The sequence below is a fragment of the Chelmon rostratus genome, chromosome 21 (assembly GCF_017976325.1).
Source record: "Chelmon rostratus isolate fCheRos1 chromosome 21, fCheRos1.pri, whole genome shotgun sequence".
NCBI classification, from domain to species: domain Eukaryota; kingdom Metazoa; phylum Chordata; class Actinopteri; order Chaetodontiformes; family Chaetodontidae; genus Chelmon; species Chelmon rostratus.
Window position 1 is genome coordinate 12,668,453 of NC_055678.1, and position 20,748 is coordinate 12,689,200.

Genomic DNA, 20,748 nt, shown 5'->3' on the forward strand with positions numbered 1-20,748 from the left:
CAGCGGTCGGCTAGCTTAGCTTAGCACAAATACTGGAAACAGGAGGAAACAGCTAGTCTGGCTTTATCCAAAGGCTGCCCTTTATCCAAAGGCTGCCCTTTGGATAAAGGATTTAGAGGCGCCCACCAGCAACTTAGAAATGTGTTGTCTTGTTTGGTTCATGTGTAAAAAATTTGAAATGTAAAAATACAAGTTGTGATTTTACATTGTGTGTGTGTGTGAAAGAGACTTTTTCTCGGCCTGAAGCAGCGTCTTCCTGATATCTTTCTGGGTCTTGTTACCTCCAGAAAGAGCCAATCAAGCTGTTTTACCATTTCCAGTTTTAATGCTAAGCTTAGAGCTGCTGGCTGTTGCATGGTCGCTGGACTCACATTAGAGTGGTATAGATCTTCTCATGTAACACATGGTAAAAACAACACTATCTCATACTTTAACGACTGGATAGTTTGATGACTCTGCAAATATTATCACCATTACAGACCATCCTCACATTGTTAACACTGTCAAACAGTCGCAGTTTGCTGAGGTTTGGCACCAGAAGTACTTGGTTAGTTTTAGGCAACAAATGTAGTTTGTTTGAGGAAAAGACCATGGGTTAAAATAAGTATATTACTGTAAAATGCATCCTGTAACATAAGTATATTATACAACTCAACAGGTGTTGACTTTTCATTTCACTTGGGACATTAACAGTGGTCTCCTGTGTTTGTTTGACCTATCCATCCACCCTGCCTTCCTCCAAAAGTAGACTTTCTCGCTCTTTATACTGCTTACCTGACTGCCTCCTTTGCTCCCGTCATACCTACCACAGCCACTAGAGGTCGCCGCCTAACAATGAGCATAAATGCGAGTCGTAATAACCGACTTAACCTGCCGGAACGGCTCTTTTTCTGGTGAGGATGGGCTCAGCAACAGAGCATATAAGCCTTTTCCTCAAAGCAGTAAACTTGCTTAAAGGTATCACTTTCTGCAACAATATGCTCTGGATGAGAGAGTCTGACTTTAACTGATGAAAGAGTTAAAATGTTGATCTTAATGTTTTAGCAAGATAACAATGAGTCACATTTGCTCTCGTTCTCAGTTTTTCTAAAACAACAAGTATGTGACTGTCATTCAAATATGTTGTCTCACTCCACAAAGCTTCCTTTAATCAGTTTTGTCGTAATTCATCTGCATACTGGATAAGGCCTCTGGCTCACGCTGCAAAAAATGTGGGCCAAAACAGTATGGATTCAGGCAATCAGCATTATTATAGCGCCTCGTGTCCCTCTCCTCTTTCCTCCCATATTCTTCACTGTCTAGTCTATAATACTCAGGGGGCTTGCACTGGCCTTTATACTTTTAAGTGGTTTGGAGTGATTTAGTGCCCCATGCAGGCTCCTTTACGTCACTGAGACTGGGCAGTGCAAGAAAGAATTTCTTTGTCCGACCAAAATCATCCATTTCGTGAATCAAGCACATTTAGCGCACAGGCCCGAGCACCAGTGAAAACAAGCCTTGCCAGTTTTTTCATTATTATTATATGGAAGTCCGGGACCAGAGATGGGGACTGCTAGCTGGTAATTGGAGGCCTGATACAGATACTGAATTAGCTCCTCATGCTGGTGAGCTGGCTAGAGTGCTTGGCAACCTCGCTGTGTGTCCCACTAAAAAACAACTTACTTCCTTCCCCGCTTCACTGATGGATAATCACTGATGCAACACTGAACTGGCACGGACTGCTTTCCCTTAAAATACAGATTAAGAGTTCAAAATGTAATCAGATTTAAGAATTATTAAAGCCTCTGATGGCTGCATATACAGTAGGAAAGCATCATAACAGCATACTGCATATGTTAACTAAGGAGTAAGGCCCTGGCATCATCAAATGTCAGACCTGTACTTTTAACGTAGATGCAACATGAACCTAACAGCACTACAGAGTGGTGTAAAATGTGAAAAGCTCACATGGAAGACACCTGGCTGATCATGCTAAAGGTCTGCGCAGCACTGAGGACTGCTCTCATTCAAGAGGTGATGGTGCCAAATGTTTTACAGAAGAGCCAAAATATACAGTGATATACTTTATGCCAAAGTCTGGGGGCTAAAAAAATGACTTGGATGTCAACTATCTTGAAAAATAACATGAACTCATCCTTTTATCAGGGTTTTAGAGTACATGCATTCAAAAGCATTTAGCAAATGTTAATTTTCCAAAGGAAATGCATTAGGATCCATTGCAGTTTTTGTGGCTGGCACCACTGCCTTGAATGGATGAATCAGGTCTGAATGTGTCACTTATTTGCCTCTTGAAAAAAAATCTCTGATGATCAAGCAACGGCAAGCACCTCTGATGTTTGCTCAGACGTTTTCCCACATGTTCTCTAGGACCAAACACTACAACAGCTTCTGATTGCTACTTTGCACCAAAAACTACCCAAATTGTCCTCCTGAAACTGTCTTGTGTTGGCACAGGACACAGAAACACATGACATGCTAAGATAGGGATGCCTGGAAGAAAAACACTCAACCACCCAGCTTGGGGTAATCTCGGAATTACTCATTGTCATCACCAGCAGCTCTTCGTTAGCTCAGCAGGGGCAGCAGGAAAACAGGGTAATGTAATTACTGCAGACTATTGTATATGTTGTAACAATCACCGCAGAGCTCACAGGAATCGCTCACTGTGTCATATGACGAGTCTGTGCTGGGAAAAGCAAAGGCTTCATTGCTGGAGTCCCGGTTCAGTGCAGGCGAAACATAACTGTGCAGCCTGCAGTTTTGACTGAAGCGTCAGCTGTGAGGTCACTGGGCTTCAGGACCTGTGTGTTTATGAGTGTGTGTGGAGCAGAGATGGAGAGAGAGAACTGCAAAACTCTATATGTCTGGTGCATTAAAACGACAGCGTAGACTAGTTATCATGAGGCCTTTTCTTCACCGTCGAAGAAATGAGAGCAGCAATGAGAATTTTTCAAATAGCTGCATTAGATTCATTGTTGGAGAGTTCATGTCACAGTGCCACCATCCTGAAATTGGTCAAGTGTGTGTGTGTGCACATGCAGGTGTTTTCATGTTATGTTTGCCCATATCATCATCATCATCACACACGGTCACACTGAACCCGGCTTGTAGCCGCCTACCCTGGAGTGGACAGCCATAGCTTTACAGCATCTGGTTATATGACCAATTAGGACAAAGCCCCTCAAATTAGGCTGTGCATCATGTTACTAAACATCTCAAAAAAAAAAAAAAAATTGCAAAGGAAAATGTCATAGCCTTGTGTGTGCTGTGTGTGCGTGTGAGAGGGGGAGAGAGAGAGGGTGAGGGAGAGAGAGCAGCAAAAACAGCTCTCCTCCACCAGACACTGGGGCGGGGAGAGGGGTTTGCAGGCTCCGACGATTACAACCAGAGAGAGAGGGTCTCCGCCATCGGTTTTTCCATGTCAGATCACCCACCCGGCGACCACAATGCACGCACGATATGCGCTCATGGCATTTCAGTAAAAGCAGAGCATTTACATGTAGCGCCTAAAAATGACCGCCCCCACCCCCCCTCCTAATAACATGAAACAGTACCCCCTGTCCAAGAAACGCATCATTGGAATCGATAAGTGATAGTCGGCAGCTGGGCAGCGGGAATAGAAGCACCAGGATGCGGACTAACTGGCTATTTGCGCCGGCATCCACGCTTTACACCGGGGGGATGGCAAAACGGCGAGGCTCTCCTCCGGAAGACAGCTCGACTAGTCCGTGGGCACCTCCATTTCTGAACGTATGGAGGAAAGGACCGTTCGATGGTGGACGCGCGAACGCGCGCGGGCACGCACGGGCACGCACGCACGCACGCGCCGATCTACATTCTTATAGTAAAAAGCTTGTGTGTTGGAGTGATCTCCAAATTGGCCTTTCGTGCGTTAAAGCGGCCGAGAGGGAAGATAAATCCACGTTTCGAGATGATGCTGGAATGAAACTGTGGGGGAAAAAATGCACATCGCACATTTTCAGTAATGGGCCTGCCTTCTCCAGACATTATAGAATTATAGGCTAATCAGCTCCGTAGGCCCGGTGACAGCAGTGTGACGAGCTGGGAGGTTTGACTCAAAGCTCCCAGCGGCGGAGGACTTAGTTACGGCCATGATTAATTACAAGCAACAAATAGTAGGCCAGCACACAGTGGCATCTTAGGATCTTATGGGGACTCACTCGCTTCCTCTCTCCTCTCCAAGTAGCTATCCACCTCACCTAACTGTATGCAAACGGGAGCGAGCGTGCGCGCCCTAAATAAATCGTGCTGTGCGCTGCCAACACACCTGTCAATGCCCGACGCTGACACAGGCAGCGATGCACAGTCCATCTGATATAAGCCCATATGCCTCTATTGAAATAGTAGCCCCCCACCTCCCCTCCTGTTCCACACACACACACACACACACACATATATACATCCTCCTCTATCCTTGACAACACAACGTTAGGCACTTGTTATCACACACATGCACGCACACACACGCCTTTATCGTTACATTAGTGCATGCACATCTCCTCCTCTGCGTCTTCCGATGCACATCGTTTCCCCCTCAGCGGAAACTGGGTTGCGATGGGGCGGTGTGAAGTTGCATCCTTACCACAGTCATCGCGGGGAGCCCGTAGTGTCCATGTTTGATGTTAAATATCCCCTTAAGTCCATCTCCCGCGGATCGAGCCTCGGCGTCCGTGCCCCTCATCCAAAACCGGAGCAAAGCTTACTATATGTGAAATGTTTTTTTTTTTCGCCCCCTTCCCCTCGTCTCTCGTCTCCACATGTAAACGGCGAGGAGGGGGACGCGGAGAGAGACGATACGCCACCTTACCACAGACTCCCCCTCTGTCGGATTGGAAGGTAATGGGTCTTAAAGAAACATTCTCTCAGCATTCTCCGCATCTCTGTGATTTACGCGCGCGCCACGCACTCACGCGCACTCGTGGGCCAATCAACACACCTGATTAATTATACGGCGCGTATTAATATCAGAGAGGAGCGCAAGATGACTGACAGACATTTTACTTGCAACTGGCTCACATTGCGTTTTTTGGCAGCAGCTCGAGCCAAAATTGAGTCCTTATACATGAGTGCATATGATAAAGAGCATGCACGCAAATGATTTTGAAAGTCATAAAGCAGCACTTTGTCTGCATGATGTGTGCGCGTGGGGTGATGCTCTGCAGGCCCAACTTCAGACAAGGCAAAGAAAGACAAGAAAAAGCTTATGTTTGTGCTATTATTCTAATCCCAAAAATGTTAATAATCTCTCAAAAGTTATTTACAATAATAACAGTTTACATAAATTACAGATATTCAACTACTTTGAGCATCTTTCCAAATTCTGCTGCAGCCATGTGGCATGTTTGAGATATGACTGCTGTATGTCCACAAAAGACAGTTATTTAAAAAGCATTCAGGACAGTCTTTACTCTGTGTATTGTGGTAGGAAACGCATGTCGGTTCAACCATGGCCGGAATATGTTTGAGTGTGATTATGACTAACTGCCAACTTGCATCTTATTTATACATTTATGGCATTGGCCATATCTATAGATGCTGTCCTGCATGTAATGACACATAGTGTGAACTCACCAGCCTACACATTCAATTTAATCTCATTAAGACTGGTATTAATATGCATGTTGATATTGATATCACATTTGTAAACAGATAAGCAGGTCTCTCTCTCGCTCTGTGTGCATGTGTGTGTGTGTGTGAATGTGTGTGCAGCTCAGTAAACATAAGGTGGTGCTGTCTTTAAGAGAGAGAGCCTGGGAAGGGGTGATGTAATGTGTTCTCAGACAATGATGTCATCGACTGAGACACGGCAAGGATTTAAAGTGACAAAGGCATTTTCAGTGGCTCCGTGTAATTCTGCATCAGGGCTTGTCAGAGAGCAGCACCCGAGCACCCGGGGGACCTTCATTGAGGAAAAAACCAAACAAAAACGGATGCATGAAAAGAGAGGGGGGCATAAATGCGATATGTCGCGCATGTAAATCAGCTGCAGGAGTGTTGATGGTTCTGTCAGACACACCGCATGTTTATTAATCAGGATATTTGAGATACAAAACACATTTAGTTACAGTGACAGGGTTATGTTGCCATCCACAAGCAGCCATTGTGTATCATTTCTGCGTTATGTTAGATGCATATTGTGAGAGGAATGAAAGTGTTAACCTCAAACGTATTCCACTGCAACCACGCATAAGGTGTTTGGTGTTTGCCATCAAGAACAGCACCATATTTGCATACACAGTCTTTGCTTTCATGAAATCTTCTTAAGACTTTGTTTTATCTGCAACCATTTCAAACCACATATTATGAATAATGGAAATGTTCAAGTTTACAAAACGCTCTGATTATTTCTCTCATTATATGTTCCCGTTTTACCATTTTGAATCCAAAGTTCTGTTCAAAATCCTTCAGTCACTTCGAGTCCTCCTCCTCTGCATTTTCCTTTACCATGAATCACTTGGCTGTGTTCTTGTCCTTCTCAAGTTCGTTCGTTTAAGCTCCTTACGCCGCCACTCTTCTTGCCTCTACAAACTTGTCCTAAGTACTGTAACCCGCGCCTTCCCAAAAGAGGCACTCCGGATCACGCCTCCGCCCTCAAACACGGGGCCGGATGAAGTGATGGAGTGGTTGTTGCCCCGCTCTTGGACTGTCAATTTGCTCTCCTCGCTAAAACTGCGGCATTTCTTCGGCCCCTCAGATCTTTCGTGGTCCACCTTCGTGTCGTCTGTCCTTTTCGCCCCACTGTGTTCCTCTCTTGCATTTTCATCCGGGGCCTGAGCAGAACCAGAGTTCTGAACAGGAGCTCCATGGGTAGTTTCTCTAACTCTCTCTGACCCACCTTCTTCACCTTCCTTTAGAGGGATCTCTTCATAGACACAAGCCTCTTTTGCTGGACTGGCTGAGGTATTTAACGCTGCTCTGTCTCGTGTTTCCAGTGCTGAATCTTGGAGATTTTCATTAATTGAGAGACTGTTTTCATTAACATCTGACAGCAAATGTAAGCTGGTATCTTTGCTCTCTTGCTTCTCATTAAGAGTCACTTCATCTGGCACAGACTGAGCGATCGGCAGTTCTTCTTCTGTCCTGGATGATGTTTGGGCATTTGAGTTCCCATCATTCTTTGTTATATCTGTATCTGAAATGCTAATGTCACATGCGATCTTATAGAAGAGTGAATGGTTCTCTTTCATTTTCTCTAAGCTTTCACTGACGGCTGATGACATTTCATTGGAATCAGTTGTTTCATCGGCGCATGCAGGATGGTCCTCGGTGTCTGATATCTCCTCACTGCACAGCGAGTCAATGCCGGGGATCTGCAAAGGTATGAACCCTTGCCACTGGTTGGTGGAAAGGAACCACTTAGCTCTCAGATCGGAGGATGAAACATCACTTTCACTGTCATCAGCGGCAGGTTCTTCAAGCTTTTGCGCCTCTCCCTCCTTGCAACTTGTAAATCCCTTGCCTCCATCTCTCTGGAAGACTGTCATGGATGAGATATGATAGGGTGATGCTGGACGTTTGATCTTGGTTTTGGCAACCCCGGTTCTTTCACTGTGAACGACGTGCTGTGTTTTGTTCCCAAACTTGTCTTGACTCTGAGATTTTCTCATGTGTCCTTCTCTTTCATCTTCATCCTGAGATGTTCCACTAGAAAGCTGATGTTCTGCCGGACCTCGGATGGCATCCCCACAGCTTCCATAGACATGGTAAGATTCATGGTCTGAAGACAGGAGCAGAGCAGAGTTTGCCACTGAGTAAGTGCGTAAGTAATGGGTCAGCATCAGATACTACTATTGCCGTCGCGGATACATATTTTATAGAAAATGGCCAGTGAATGACAGCTTCTCAGAAAAAACAAGACCAGGTCGAAACCTCAAGGACTTTCTGCGCCTCGTTGTAAAGGACTCATGAGAATGTAAGGGAAGGCTATTCGCAACTCTTCATTTTGAAAGAGCAACAGCCACTCGACCGATCAATAGTGCAACTTCATCACTCAGTGTGTCATGGACAGACTTTTGCTTTTACGGGCTGGCACCCACTTTGTTGCGGTGCACCCAAAAAAATAGCTTATGTGATTGCAATTAAAAAAAGATTAAATTGTAGCCTCGTTTCAGCAGCTTGACCGTAATAACAATCCTTAACCTATTTGTGTGTGCGCACGTACCTGATCTCATCCTTTGTTTCTTAGCTGCGTCAGGGGCCACATGATGCACCTCCTGGCCCTCCCCCTTGATTGGCAGCTGTTTGTGTGTAGTAGCACTCTCTCTGACTGCGCTGATAGATAGATAGATAGATAGATAGATAGATAGATTAGTGGAGATGTCATATACATACAACAAATATACAGAATTTTCAACATGAAAATATCCCACCTTCTTATGACTCTCTCCCGTATTCGTTCTACACGTCGCAGTTTGGCCTCCCGCTGCTCGGGGGTCAGACAGGGTTCAGGGTCCATGTCAGGGGTCAGGAGGGCAGAGGGCCGTTCCCCATCCTGTTCAAACAGTTTCACATTATGCACTGTACAGCACAAGGACCTCACCTTACAGGATGACTGTATCAATGCAACATGCATCATTCTTCATCCACTTTGGATATGTAGCCAGTTACGGTGAGATTTTATATTAAGGTACACATACTCACCATTAAATACTTGTTATTGTGCGTATTAGTAGCATATTGGCCCTTTATTATTCATTAGAAAGCACTTGTTAATGCCTTTGTCTGCATTTCCTGCAATAACATCAGAATTACTGCTTATTGATAGTAATAAAGGAAGTTGTTGTACATCAGTTATGATCTTAATAACCCAACCCAAAGCTTTGAACAACCCCAACCCCCTTTGACCCTAAGCCAGAAAAAGGCATTTCTAAGTGCTTTATAATGACTAATAAAGACACAATATGCCTCTATTATGAATATATTTTCCTTCATTTTCTGTTCAATTTCAGTTTGTGTCTTGGGGAAAGGTTACCAGTTAAATATGTTTCTACATTTAGGGTTTTTAAAAGGTCAGAATAAAAAAATGGTTGGATTTGATAATTTTTACACATATAGCAGACTCCAAACAATGAGGAAGAAAAACCAATGTCGACACGATATGAACCGTGGATGAGAAAATGTATGGTATGTAATCATCTCTCTGAATATGCTGAGTCTTTGATTTCCTTCTTACCCTGACGTTCAAGCTTGCACTTCCATTTCCTAAACTTGCCTGGTCTCGAACGTGATTCCTCGAGGCCTCGGCAGGCTCAGCTCTCCTCTCCTCTGACCGTGACTCCTTCTTGGAGGACCTTGGTGCTCCCTGATGCTGCTGCTTCCTGTTTGCCTTTTGAACAGGCTGATCCTGGTGCATCTCTGCAGAGCGCCGGTTTCGATCAGGACTCTCCAGCAACAGACGCCTGGGTGGCTTGTTCAACATTTTTTTACTCTGCTCAGCCAACCTCTGCTGCATGTCAGGCTGGATCTGCTCCGGCAGTGGGTTGTCGAGCTCAGGCGGAGGATCCTCAACAGAAACCTTTCTGGCCACGAGAGAGGACGGGAGTACAGCTGTGACGACTCGTGTCACCCTCAGAGGGAAGGGGGCCTGAGGAAATACGAAGGTGAATGTTAGTAAATGTATATTGACAATTCAGTCAGTTATCTGCTGAACGATTTGGCAGACCTCCTCTCTCATCTCTGAGCCTTGACTCTGGGCTTGGGCTCCTGGAGCGGATATGGGGAGTTTCTTCCTATTACTCAGCCTCTCCTGATTCCTCTTCATCCGCTCAATCTGCTCTTCTTCACTCATCTTCTGTTTCTAGAAAAGATATAGGCTGTTTAGAATATGAGTCATTTATGAACCTTGCACCTCAGCAATATGCGTGTAGAGAAGGTAAAGCAAGACCCAGAATCCACGATTAGCATATCAAACAACACAGTTAGACAAACAAATCGGTGTGTTTGCATCTGTTTGTGCAGAGGTGTATTCGTGCATGAGTTTATGTATGGCTGCTTGCATCTGTATGTTTATTTATATGTGTGTGTGTGAGCATGCGAGAAAGGGGGGTTGGGTGGCAGAAGTGAGAAGACTGAGCTGCTACACTGAGACATGAGCCTCTGCCTCCCCCTCTCGCCTAGAACAGGCACTGCAACATGCCCTAATTGCAAGGGAGATGAGAGAATCAAAGAATTGAAATTTGGCTGTGATTGCAATGAGGAAAAATCAGCTTTGGCTGCTTCTATATTTGGAGCGTTTTGGATCACATTGCATACATCCAGATATAGTTAACCAGAAAACGGAAAATTGTGAAGAATCAAACCTTGGTTGACTGGTTCATTGTATCTGGTGGCATCCACTTTGAAGCTGGCTGAGATTCTAAAGGTGAAATGAAAATAGAGGAAAGGATAGAGGGAGGATGGGCGGGAGGACAGAGAGATAGGGAGGAAGAGAAACAGGAAATATGAGGGTGGAGAACAACACAAAGCCATTGGGGGCTGAAACATTCACCTATTAAAGCTGTTTCATCTTAGATGTGTCAGAAAACATTAATTTACAGGCCGGTGTATTAATATCAGTCTTTCCATGGACTCTATTTGTATTGAGCGCACTGTGTCTGTACCAACCGTATGCGTCTTTCTGTGCTTTCACATTAAGGAGGTCAGGCTCGCTGTTTCCTCTTCTCTGCACAGGATCAACAGCGTGGCTGTAGATTCCCTGAAACATAAGCAGAGAAAAATAAATAAATAAATAATAAAAAAAGGTAAAACTTAATCATGTTTGTCATTGATAATGATCACATTTCACACCTCATACGGTGACTCCGTCCAGCCGTGGCCCTGATCCCCTCTCTGGTGGCTTTCCTGTAGCTCCTGGGGTAACGGCGGACGAGCTGGTGGTTCTTGCTCCACATCCTGCAGGGATCATTTTCAAAAGGGATATGATGAAAACTGTGATAGAAGATCTCCCATACCAGACTGATGGAGATTCATGTGCTCACAACATATTATAGAGATGTAGCATCAATGCAACAATCAATCTGTATTTGTAGTCTCACTCATTAATCTGGATGACGGCAAAAAAATGGCACAGACCAGATTCTGGCTTATAAAATAAATACATTTGCAGTAATTAGATGTATATATTGTAGGTTTTAAAGCACTGTAGGCCTGCAAGAAGAACACCTCAAAGATCTAGTCTAGATGCCAGCAGATGGATTTAACCTTCGCCTTGAGTGGGCAACAATCCCATGTTTGTTCCTAAGCCGAGCGCAAACGCCAGGAGTCACTGACAAAGGGACAATGGACAGGAGCCGTACCATTGGCAGGCCGCTCTGCAGCCTCTCTGTGGGAGAGCCAGGGGATCCAGGATGTGGAGTCGCCGGCAGGAACGCTGAGGGGGAGACAGAAAAGGTCACAGTGTTGACACTGTTCATCTATTGTCATGTTCCATGCGCATAATCAAGATGAACCACATTTGGCTGCTTCAGATCGAAACAAGAAGTCATTGTCAACTTCAAAACCGAAAAGGCTGTGATGTGACATCAGCACAGCGACTTAAATTCATTATCTCGCAGGTGAAGGTGATGAAAAGATTCAGACTTTCTGGTTCACTCATGATTTATTCATTCCAGTGTGCAGAGAGGATTTTTATTTTTTATTTTCTTTTTGCAATTTAGCTGAACTGAGAGCCTCTTCTGCATTGATGCCTTGTGCATTATGGTGATGGGATGACTGGATTTTTACATATCATCATGCCTGGTGTAGCTTGAGTTAATTCACTTCACTGCATCCATCCACTCTTCTAGGAATTCTTGATCATCAAACAATCAACAATTCAATGTACTGCACATTTTTTTAATATATAATGTAGACCTATGCAGCATCGTGGGTGCTGCTTTTGATCACCACATTAGTTGTTTTTTATATTGTAAACTACTGCTTTTAGTTTCATCTTAAATGTGCACTGAAATAAAACCTTATTTTTCTCCACTGTTAGAGTCTACGGGCACATTTACACAGTATAAACTTGTGCACAAGCCACAGACTCTAGGCAATACAGCGAGGGAGTGCCGATGCTCACTGTGGTGCCTCTGCAGTCCCAACAGGAAGCGGAAGTGATCCCTGTTGACCTTCAGTCCAGCCAGGATGTCCTCCATCATCCACAGCTCTCTCTGGGCCTGAGACTGCTCCTGAGAAACAGAAACAAAGGAATCATGAATTATCTTCAGGCGCAAGCCTTACTGATTCGTGGAAAGACATTTGTCATTTTAAGGTAAGTGGCTAAGAGTGGCTCACAGTTGGACCTCAAACAAATCACTTTAGCATGTTTATCTCGCATTAAGGGTGAGATAGAGAGGCTTTACAGCAGATGCAGTGTGTATATGTTAACCAAGCTTATTATATTAGTGAAGAAGTACCCTGTTTTTGGTGCAGAAATACCTGTGGCACTCCAAAGTTACAGATGTGCTGAAGGTGTGAGCGGATAACCGACAGTTCACTCTCCATTCTCTCATATTGGCTCCACACTCTCTCCATTTCCTGAATTAAAAGATCAGAAGATTTATGAACAATAAAAAAAAATCCACACTGAATATAAAAATATATTAACTACTTATGCAGTGCTATTGTTGGTTCACTGCCCCTTGGCTTAATACACACCAGTGATACGTCACACATTCTGGCCCGGATGGTGACCAGCTCCTCCTGGAGCAAAGCCTTCTGGGTCAGTGCCTCTTCCTGGGCCATGGGTCCCTGGCTTTTCCACTCCTCCAGCTGCAGTCTGGACACCTCTAATGCACAATGGACACTGTCCTGCAACAAGGGAAAAAAAAAAAAGCTGAAAAAACTGTCACAATATGCTGTTTGCTACTGCTATTTGCCTGAATACAGATAATACAGAAAATAGGCCTTTCTGTACGCTAAAACCATTAAAATGTATTTAGATATTTTGAGTTGTTTGATTAGTTTGTACAACAAACCATCAGCCTGTATATTCAGTGCATTAGCCTTCAGAGAACACATTTATTAGTCATGACTTGTCCAAATGGCCTTAAATTTGTCGTCTTATGGGGTAATTACTGACCTTATCCATTTGTAGCTGGGCCAGTTCTACAGACAGAGACTGTAGCAGCTTGTCACACCCACACAGCCTCGTCAACACAGCCTGAGGAGGGAAGAATCAAACTGTCTACTCAGAGAGGGACATCTAATAAGACGTATATACCCTGCTGACAGTTACGGTGACATATGAATACTCACATCTGCATCACTTTCAAGAGGCCTGATGGGTGGGGTTTCCCTCGGGTCAGACTTCGGGCCCTGAAATGCATCAAGGTTATCATTTTGTTACAGTGTGTTTTATTAACTGTGTGGGGTTTTTTTTGTTGGCCAGATTTTATCAGCATGTGATATTAATGAAAAAATATTGGATTAGAATCTTTTTATGTAATCTTTTTCATGAAAACTATGAAATGTGCTCACTACAGTTCAGTTCATACATATAAGTGCATTTTGGTAGAGGCTACTGACTGTACGCTTCAGTGTCAGTGCCTGAATGTTAAGACCAAGCTGTTGTCGCTCAAAAGAGCACAGCACAAGCTTCACTAAACACAAACAGAGGCCGCGGCGTGTGTCTTGGTCGTGAATGTGAGAGAAAATTAATCAGAATGCACTTTCATAAGATCTGCTTGTTTCATGTATTATAATCATGGTAGAACTCATCATCATTAGACAAAACAGGCAGATATAGCCACAATTAAAAACATTAAAAAATAAACAGCAGAATATATGATTTATTAGTCACACGATAAGCATTAGTGACAAAACAGTACAATAACATGGACTTTAAACCAGACATACACATAACGGTGTGGGACAGTGTCACAAGGTCTGTATACAAACAGTCTGTGTGGTTGGAGACACCACAGCACACACAACATTCATGAGAACGTCCATGTAGAAAGAGAACAACACAGTTTGAAAGTACCACACAGGACACCATAAGAACACAGAGCGCAGCGGGGCGGCCTGTACCATAGCCGGCGGTAGCACACAGACAGATACATTGCTGCGGTGATGGTGGTGGTGGTGGTGGTGGTGGTGTGGGGGGTGGGGAGCGTGTGTGGCTCTCGATGAGGGGGGCAAAGGGGGCAGTAAGTCTGCATGCGCCCCTGTGGAGTAGCTCTGAAGAGAGAGACAGCATGTGTATGAAGAGAACAGACAGCACATTGCATCATAGAAAACATACTGTGCTACTGCGCACAGTGAGTGAAATTCATCTTATTCAATAACCTGTTAAAGTAGTTTTACTCAGTAACAATCTAATGTTATTACTTAAGTCAGTAACATATTGTTAACACTATAATCACCTTTCCTAAAGGTCTTCTCCCACTCGAGATATGATGGACAGAACCATATGTAGGTGTTGGCTGTAAACAATCAAAAGACAAGATGTGTTAAGAAGGAACTCCAGCAGGTAAATATTGCACTTTCATAAAGTGAAGCACTTCCATATCCTGACTTTTACTCTCCATGTGGATCAAGCCTCCAAAACACTGGATACTACATTGTGTCTTTCATTAAACTATCCGTAAAACAATTAGGAATAAATTAGCTGAAAAACTCAAATTCCTGAAGTTGCATTTTGGATAAACCTATTGTACAGTACATAACCACAATATTTATTTGAAATAAAATATGCTAATGTGGTTTATAAATATGCATTAATATTATTAAAGAGTCTGACATTGTTAATTTTTGTAAACTTGACACATTTATTTAAATTTGTGTGGTTTGAGTTTTTATGCCCATATACAGTTAAAACTAGCCCATATACAGTTAAAACTAACTACTTTTTTGACTTAAATACACTTATAGTTGAACAGGACACATGTTATGGTTGATTGATTCCCTCATAAGCGTGTCATTCTATCACTATATGGTGAACCCAGGCTGTTGGAGTTTAATTTACGATCAACATAAGTGCTGACCTTGCTTACATTCTGCCACCTTTCTGAGCCTGGAGTGTTCGGGGTGGATTTGAACTCCAGCTTCGGTGAGGCAGGTGTGTAGTACAGCATCTGCGGCCCCATGGCTGAGTCATCGTGGGGTCGAATGTCCACCCGTCCCACCGGTGTGTGAGGTCGCGAACCCAGCTGACCTCTTGAGGTCAAGGAGCCCGTCCCCATCATTTCTGTCTGCGTGGGTGGCGTGTTTTGGCCAGGGAGAGACTCTTCCTCTTGGTTTGGACCACAAACCCTTCTTCGGCTAAAATCAGGAGGGCTGGGTGTTCTGTTTGGAGAGAAAACAGCACGGAACGCTAAAGCTGGGACCTTTCTCTGATTATTTTTCCCTTTGAGCAAACCACTGGGATTAAAATATGTGCCTTTCGCACACAGAGATGACTTGACAACCTGCTGTTTCTCTGACGCACACTCCGCCTCCCCCTGCGCTCGGAGTGCGACGTCCCCATCCTCCCCCCGGTGAGCTGACTCGGTTCACTCAGAGTCCTGCTGATGTGCCTGTGCTTTTGGGAGGGACCCTCTCCATCAGACGGGGGTTTGGGGAAGTCCACTGATTCACTGCTGCCACCTATCTGTGTGAAATCCTGATAGCTTGAGCACCGCCTGAAAGGATGAGAGATGCAGCAGAAAAGGGTCAGCGAGTGCATTCATGAAAAGCGCTTGATATTCAGTGTATAACACCTCATGGTGACTGGTGCTGTACCTGTTCAGGGAGCTGTCTGGCTCCATCATAGCAGACTGACTGAGGGCTCGGACCCAACCCAACATATCCTCCTGAGTGTCAGCACTGAAGAAATAAGAACGCATTCCCTGGTGCACCACCTAGTTTTACAGAGATTATTCACAGTGTTCAACTGTTGTCTTTCCCCTCATACAGCATCAGCGCTCCTGGATTTGTGTTTTAAATGCGCTGTAGCTCAAGACCAGAATCCTTTTGATGGTGACATATATGGTTGAGCTGAAATTGATGAATTGAATAAACCCGTGGTGGAGGTTTCAGATCCTTTACTTAAGTAAAAGTACTAACACCACACAGTAAAAATGCTCTGTTACAAGAAAAAGCCCTGAGCTGAAAATCACTAAAAGAACGTTATATAATCAGACAAACATAGTAAGTTTCAAAAGTAAAAAAATGCCCCTTTTGTCTGTATATTCTATTAAATGTTATATCGTTAGATTCTTATTATTCATAAATGATAAAATAAAGATTTTACTGTTGTAGCTGGGTGAGGTGGAGCTAATTTTTTTAAAACTATTTTGCATAACTACTGCTTATTTTCATTATAGATTGATAACAAAATCAGTACATGTACCTAAAATTTGCATTTCAGTACAGTACTTAAATGAACGTACCTTTTACCGCTGGAATAAACTAAGTGACCACAATACTGATCAAACACAATTAAATTTTTTCATCGAGTGCTTTTTATCTTGATTGGAGCCTTTGGTGTGTTCAGATTATCTTAAATACTGTTTCATAAAAGTATATTTTGGAGCACAACAACAACACTTAGCATCAAATGTTAAATATGCATTAATCTTCCACTGTACATGAAGAGGGCTTAAATTTTCTCGTATGATCCCCCTAAATTGAATGAGTGACGATACCTTGAAGGTGAACTTCCTGTTCTTGCATTCTCGGGGTGTGCAGAACAGGATTTTGTAGCTCGGGAGTGGGATGCTGCCCAGCACAGATTCTTCTCTGCTGTCTGGTGGCGGACAGAAAAGAAGTGAACAAAAGAAGAGATGCATTGTTGTACAATCAAAGCACAAGGGACACAAAGTGCTGGGGCACAAGCTGTGTACCTTTATAGTAAAACAGACAGTAGTTGGAGAGGACAAACCACCTCCTCTTCCATAGCTTCAAACCAGAGCTGTCCTGCAGGAGGAAGATTAATTAGAGGCTTGTCTTTGCTCAACTCAGTCACACACTCCTCTACATGCAAGGATGGTGTTAGAAAACGTTAAGTGGGCCGCGTTTGGAGACTTACTTTTTTGTTGAGCCATCCTCTGATGACCACAGGACAGTTGGGGTCTCTCTTGGCAGACTGACACCGTTTCCCAAACGTTTGCACCTTTCCGTCACTTTCCTGTCAGCCAAAGAGGAAATAATGCATCCGTGAGCAATAACAATAAACCATTTCACACATGCACATAATGACAAGATAGAAGAACACAAACTTAAAACAAACCTTTATGACGGGAAAGTAGGAAATAGTGGCCACACTGGATGCTTGGCTCACCCTGTCCTGGTCATCCATTCTGCAGTGGAAACAGAAACCATTATATATAGATTACAGCTGAAAACAGATCAAAGTCATAAAATTAGGTTAGAAACATCAGAGCTGGATGCAAATGACACATTCAAAATGTCATATCTGGATCATTAGTTTTTACTGTGTTGGAACCCAACTACAACCTACGCCTAACTTTACACAGGTGTTTCTATAAATAAGAAAGTATGGCTTCATTCAAGGTCATAATCAACAATTAATTAATTAATTAACAATAGCAATCTTGTAATAAAAAGATCCCTGAACAGCACTTCCCAATAATGATACTCAGTGTACACATTTGAATGAACTGGTTGCAGCCACCTGCTCTGAGTGAGACTAAGACACAAGGCCTTACCAACTCAATGTGAACCAGAGTCTCTCTCTGAAGAAGCAGTCAGTCGCTCCCATGAACAGCACCCAGCTACCTCCGAGCACACAAATGCCACATTCCCGTATAGTTGAGATTTTTTTCCTGGTCAGCTGTTCATCCTATCGGAGACTTGGTGTTGTGCTCTCCCACTTCCAGTGAAACTCTCCCACAATTCTATTCTGAGCCACAACAGGCCGGCGTGCATGCCCGCCATGAAACTGACAGGTGACAGCTGCGTCGCCGTGGTAGCAGGGAGGGGCCCGGGACAGTGTGAAAACCAATCTGGCAGCAGGGACGGGCGGGTATGAGAGCCTGAGAGGGATTTGGAATGCGTCCCAAACTGCAGAACGGCAGCGTGGACGGCCGAGGACAGGCAAGCGGGATAAAAGAGTGAGTGAGGAGCAGGGCAAGTGAAGTGGCGTGCTGGACACAAATGTGTAGGGAGGGGTGGGGTTCAAGGTGCCACAGGTTTGAGTTTTCATGCTTTCTCCTCAGGCGCATGAATGCAAGGATTTATCAGCATATTTGGTCTTGCAGGTCACATGGTAGCATGTGTTGTGCACCTGCACCTACTGCACAACCCACTTATTGCTGCATTATATATTAATAATATATTATTATAAATATATTTTTTGGAAATTCATACTTACACTTTATGACACTCAGATGCTAGATTTTAGTATATGTGTGTTATTGTGTTTTATATTACTTTGCCAGGTCCTAATAAAGATGTTTATGTATATTTTATCTCTCTTCTTAAATTCCTTATTTTTAAGTCTTAAATTAGTAATTATAGTGTTATATACAGTACCATTTTCTCTATGAATTACAGCAAACATTATTTCTTGAGTTTCTACTTTCGCACTGTATTTATGTATGCATTTATTCAAAAAGTAATGTGTAAAATCTATTTCTTGAATTACAATTTTTAGAATCTACGTGCTTTCATTCGTATAACCATGTACTAGTGGTGCACAACTATATAATGAACATATACATATAAAGTATATAAAGTAAAGTTAAAAATGCTTATGTATGTATATATGTACATATATAGTATGTATGTATTCATTCATGTATGTAATTATGTACATATGTCATGTTTAATGATGCATTCATTTACAAACTCACATGACGACTGAAAACACTAGCAAAGGTTTATTCTACAGCTCATCTAAACTGTGAGTATACTGTTGACCTTCATGAAACAGCAATACAGATGGATTTGAAGATAAGAACTCATGAGAAACATCTCGCACCGAGCCACCACAAGCACCCGTGGGTGACCTGGAGGTTCGACGTGGTTTGGCTGCCGCAATCTATGTCAGCATCGGCCACGACCCTCTACCAGTGAGACGCGGAATAAATAAGAAAAAAGACAATCAAGTCTTTGTGAGAGATGAGAGCAGAGACTAACAACCTCTCAGCCGCTGGGGGTTACGTGGGTGTTGTGAAATATTTGGAAAATCTCCTTCTTAATCAGCGGGGGTCACTTGCTCGGGGAGGAGAAGACTTAACATGCGAAAGAGGGATGGAAGGGAGGACAAACGGCGGGTCTGTGTGCCACACAGAGTGCGCTTTGTGGTGCCCAGGGACTCCGGAGCATCATGTGAAGCAGGACGCGCAGCATGTTGAATACATTGCCCCGCAAAATATCCTCCTTCTCCATCAACAAAAACATTTGCATGTCTCCTACATTCTCACGTCTTTGAGTGTCAACAAAACCATTGCTATACGTTTGACCTTGATAAGTGAAGTAGTGACGGAAGGCAATGCCACAGTCAATAACTCCACTGCCTGAGATGATGGCCCAGTGAGTGCGGCTGTGCACTGCATATTTCACATGGCTTAAGACAGTAACGCCGGGCTGTAGGAGGCATAAAAGTTGCTGGGTAAATACAGCTGGGACAGCGCAGCCTGGCAAAGCTGAGAAAAAGTCCCCCAGTGGGCCTGTAATAGTTGAGCCACAGATAATACAACACATCACTGCTTCACAACACTGTAACCTTGAACATCAGTTGTCTTTCTGTTCAGTTTGTAACAAACTGGAAAATGACTGTAAACTTATAAAAGTAATGGAAATAAAGGATTAATAAAGAATCCTGAAATACACTCAATTATCTCCCTGTAACCGAGACATAAATCATAATTAATACCATATTGCTGTACCTGACTAATTGTGCCCGCCTGCTGGCTGCTTCGAGCTCCATCACTTGGCACGTTTCCTCACAGCATCTCCTCAGGCTTGGCTGCCCTCTTCCTGGCTACCACCAGCTTCTGTTGCCCAGGCGCTCTCCCGCTACACTCCTTTTCTCTCCTCGTACGTGTGAATCTCCCTCTCCGTTTCTCACTCCTTGCCTCCGTCCTGACTTGCAACAGCGGCGTTCGTCCGGTGATCTACCTACGCTGGCTGTTCACACTCAGTCTGCCTTTCTGTCCTCGAACAGTGCACTCTCTGTGAGCCCCTTATTTCGTCCTCCCCCCCTTCTTCTTCTTCTTCTTCTTCTTCACCAGTGTCCCTCCCTCTCACCCTGCCCTTGACAGCCTCTCTGTCTTTTGCCGAGTGTGGGTTTGTGACTTAGGAATTTACAAAAAACAGCTGGTCTCCCATTCTTCTTCTCTGCCCTTTGCATTATTTGAATTTCAGTCGCCAGCTATTTGGATGTAGCGTCAAGATGATTAAAGATTTGGATGCCAGTCTTGAATTATCGCCCATGATAAGGGCCGAACCATTCAGAGTATGAAGGGTTTGCTCTGACATCTGTGTGCAAAGGCTTAAAGGTCTTGTTGCACTTGCGAATTGATAAGCAGAACTCACGAAATACAGCAAATAATCAAACCAAAGCTCTGAAATTATACATTGAGGATGAAGGAAAACAGTCCAGATTGGATAAACACATCATACATCTATCACAAGTTTCAAAAAGATCAACTTACAACATCTTTCACAACCTACAGTTTATTGTAAAGCACACACATAAATCTACTGTTAAAAAGTCTAAGCATATAAAAATCAGACATAATCCCATCCTTTTATAATTAGTCAGTCTAGACATCCAACGCAAACGCATTCTCCCAGCTG

At 43.6% G+C, this 20,748-nt stretch overlaps 2 protein-coding genes across 2 annotated transcripts; both read right to left on the reverse strand.

Annotated features, from left to right (window-relative positions):
- Positions 1–6,137: 6,137 nt before the first annotated feature.
- Positions 6,138–13,384, reverse strand: LOC121625129. Its single transcript, XM_041963189.1, has 14 exons — positions 13,258–13,384; positions 13,082–13,162; positions 12,658–12,810; positions 12,439–12,537; positions 12,080–12,188; positions 11,316–11,389; positions 10,807–10,911; positions 10,624–10,714; positions 10,320–10,375; positions 9,683–9,817; positions 9,194–9,604; positions 8,391–8,512; positions 8,183–8,292; positions 6,138–7,738 (listed from the first exon to the last, which is right to left on the reverse strand). Exons 2-14 carry the CDS (start codon positions 13,088–13,090, stop codon positions 6,543–6,545), a joined length of 2,670 nt encoding a protein of 889 aa, XP_041819123.1. The 5' UTR covers positions 13,091–13,162; positions 13,258–13,384; the 3' UTR covers positions 6,138–6,542.
- On the reverse strand, positions 13,134–17,281 carry LOC121625299 (pleckstrin homology domain-containing family A member 4-like). The gene is made up of 11 exons (XM_041963386.1): positions 17,213–17,281; positions 17,012–17,110; positions 16,827–16,899; positions 16,629–16,729; positions 15,724–15,842; positions 15,411–15,623; positions 14,997–15,288; positions 14,367–14,426; positions 14,062–14,181; positions 13,254–13,317; positions 13,134–13,162 (listed from the first exon to the last, which is right to left on the reverse strand). Exons 1-11 carry the CDS (start codon positions 17,279–17,281, stop codon positions 13,134–13,136), a joined length of 1,239 nt encoding a protein of 412 aa, XP_041819320.1.
- Between the last annotated feature and the right edge of the window lie 3,467 nt (positions 17,282–20,748).

Excerpts from the sequence above, each read along its gene's own strand:
- LOC121625129 (XM_041963189.1), bottom strand. Across the intron at positions 9,818-10,319 it reads CAATGAACCAGTCAACCAAG|AAACAGAAGATGAGTGAAGA; the intron begins GTTTGATTCTTC and ends TATCTTTTCTAG. Across the intron at positions 8,513-9,193 it reads GTGCAAGCTTGAACGTCAGG|GATGGGGAACGGCCCTCTGC; the intron begins GTAAGAAGGAAA and ends CTGTTTGAACAG.
- LOC121625299 (XM_041963386.1), bottom strand. The coding sequence starts at position 17,281 with ATGGATGACCAGGACAGGGTGAGCCAAGCATCCAGTGTGGCCACTATT. Across the intron at positions 16,730-16,826 it reads CTGTCTGTTTTACTATAAAG|ACAGCAGAGAAGAATCTGTG; the intron begins GTACACAGCTTG and ends GTCCGCCACCAG. Across the intron at positions 15,289-15,410 it reads GTGCGTCAGAGAAACAGCAG|AACACCCAGCCCTCCTGATT; the intron begins GTTGTCAAGTCA and ends CTCTCCAAACAG.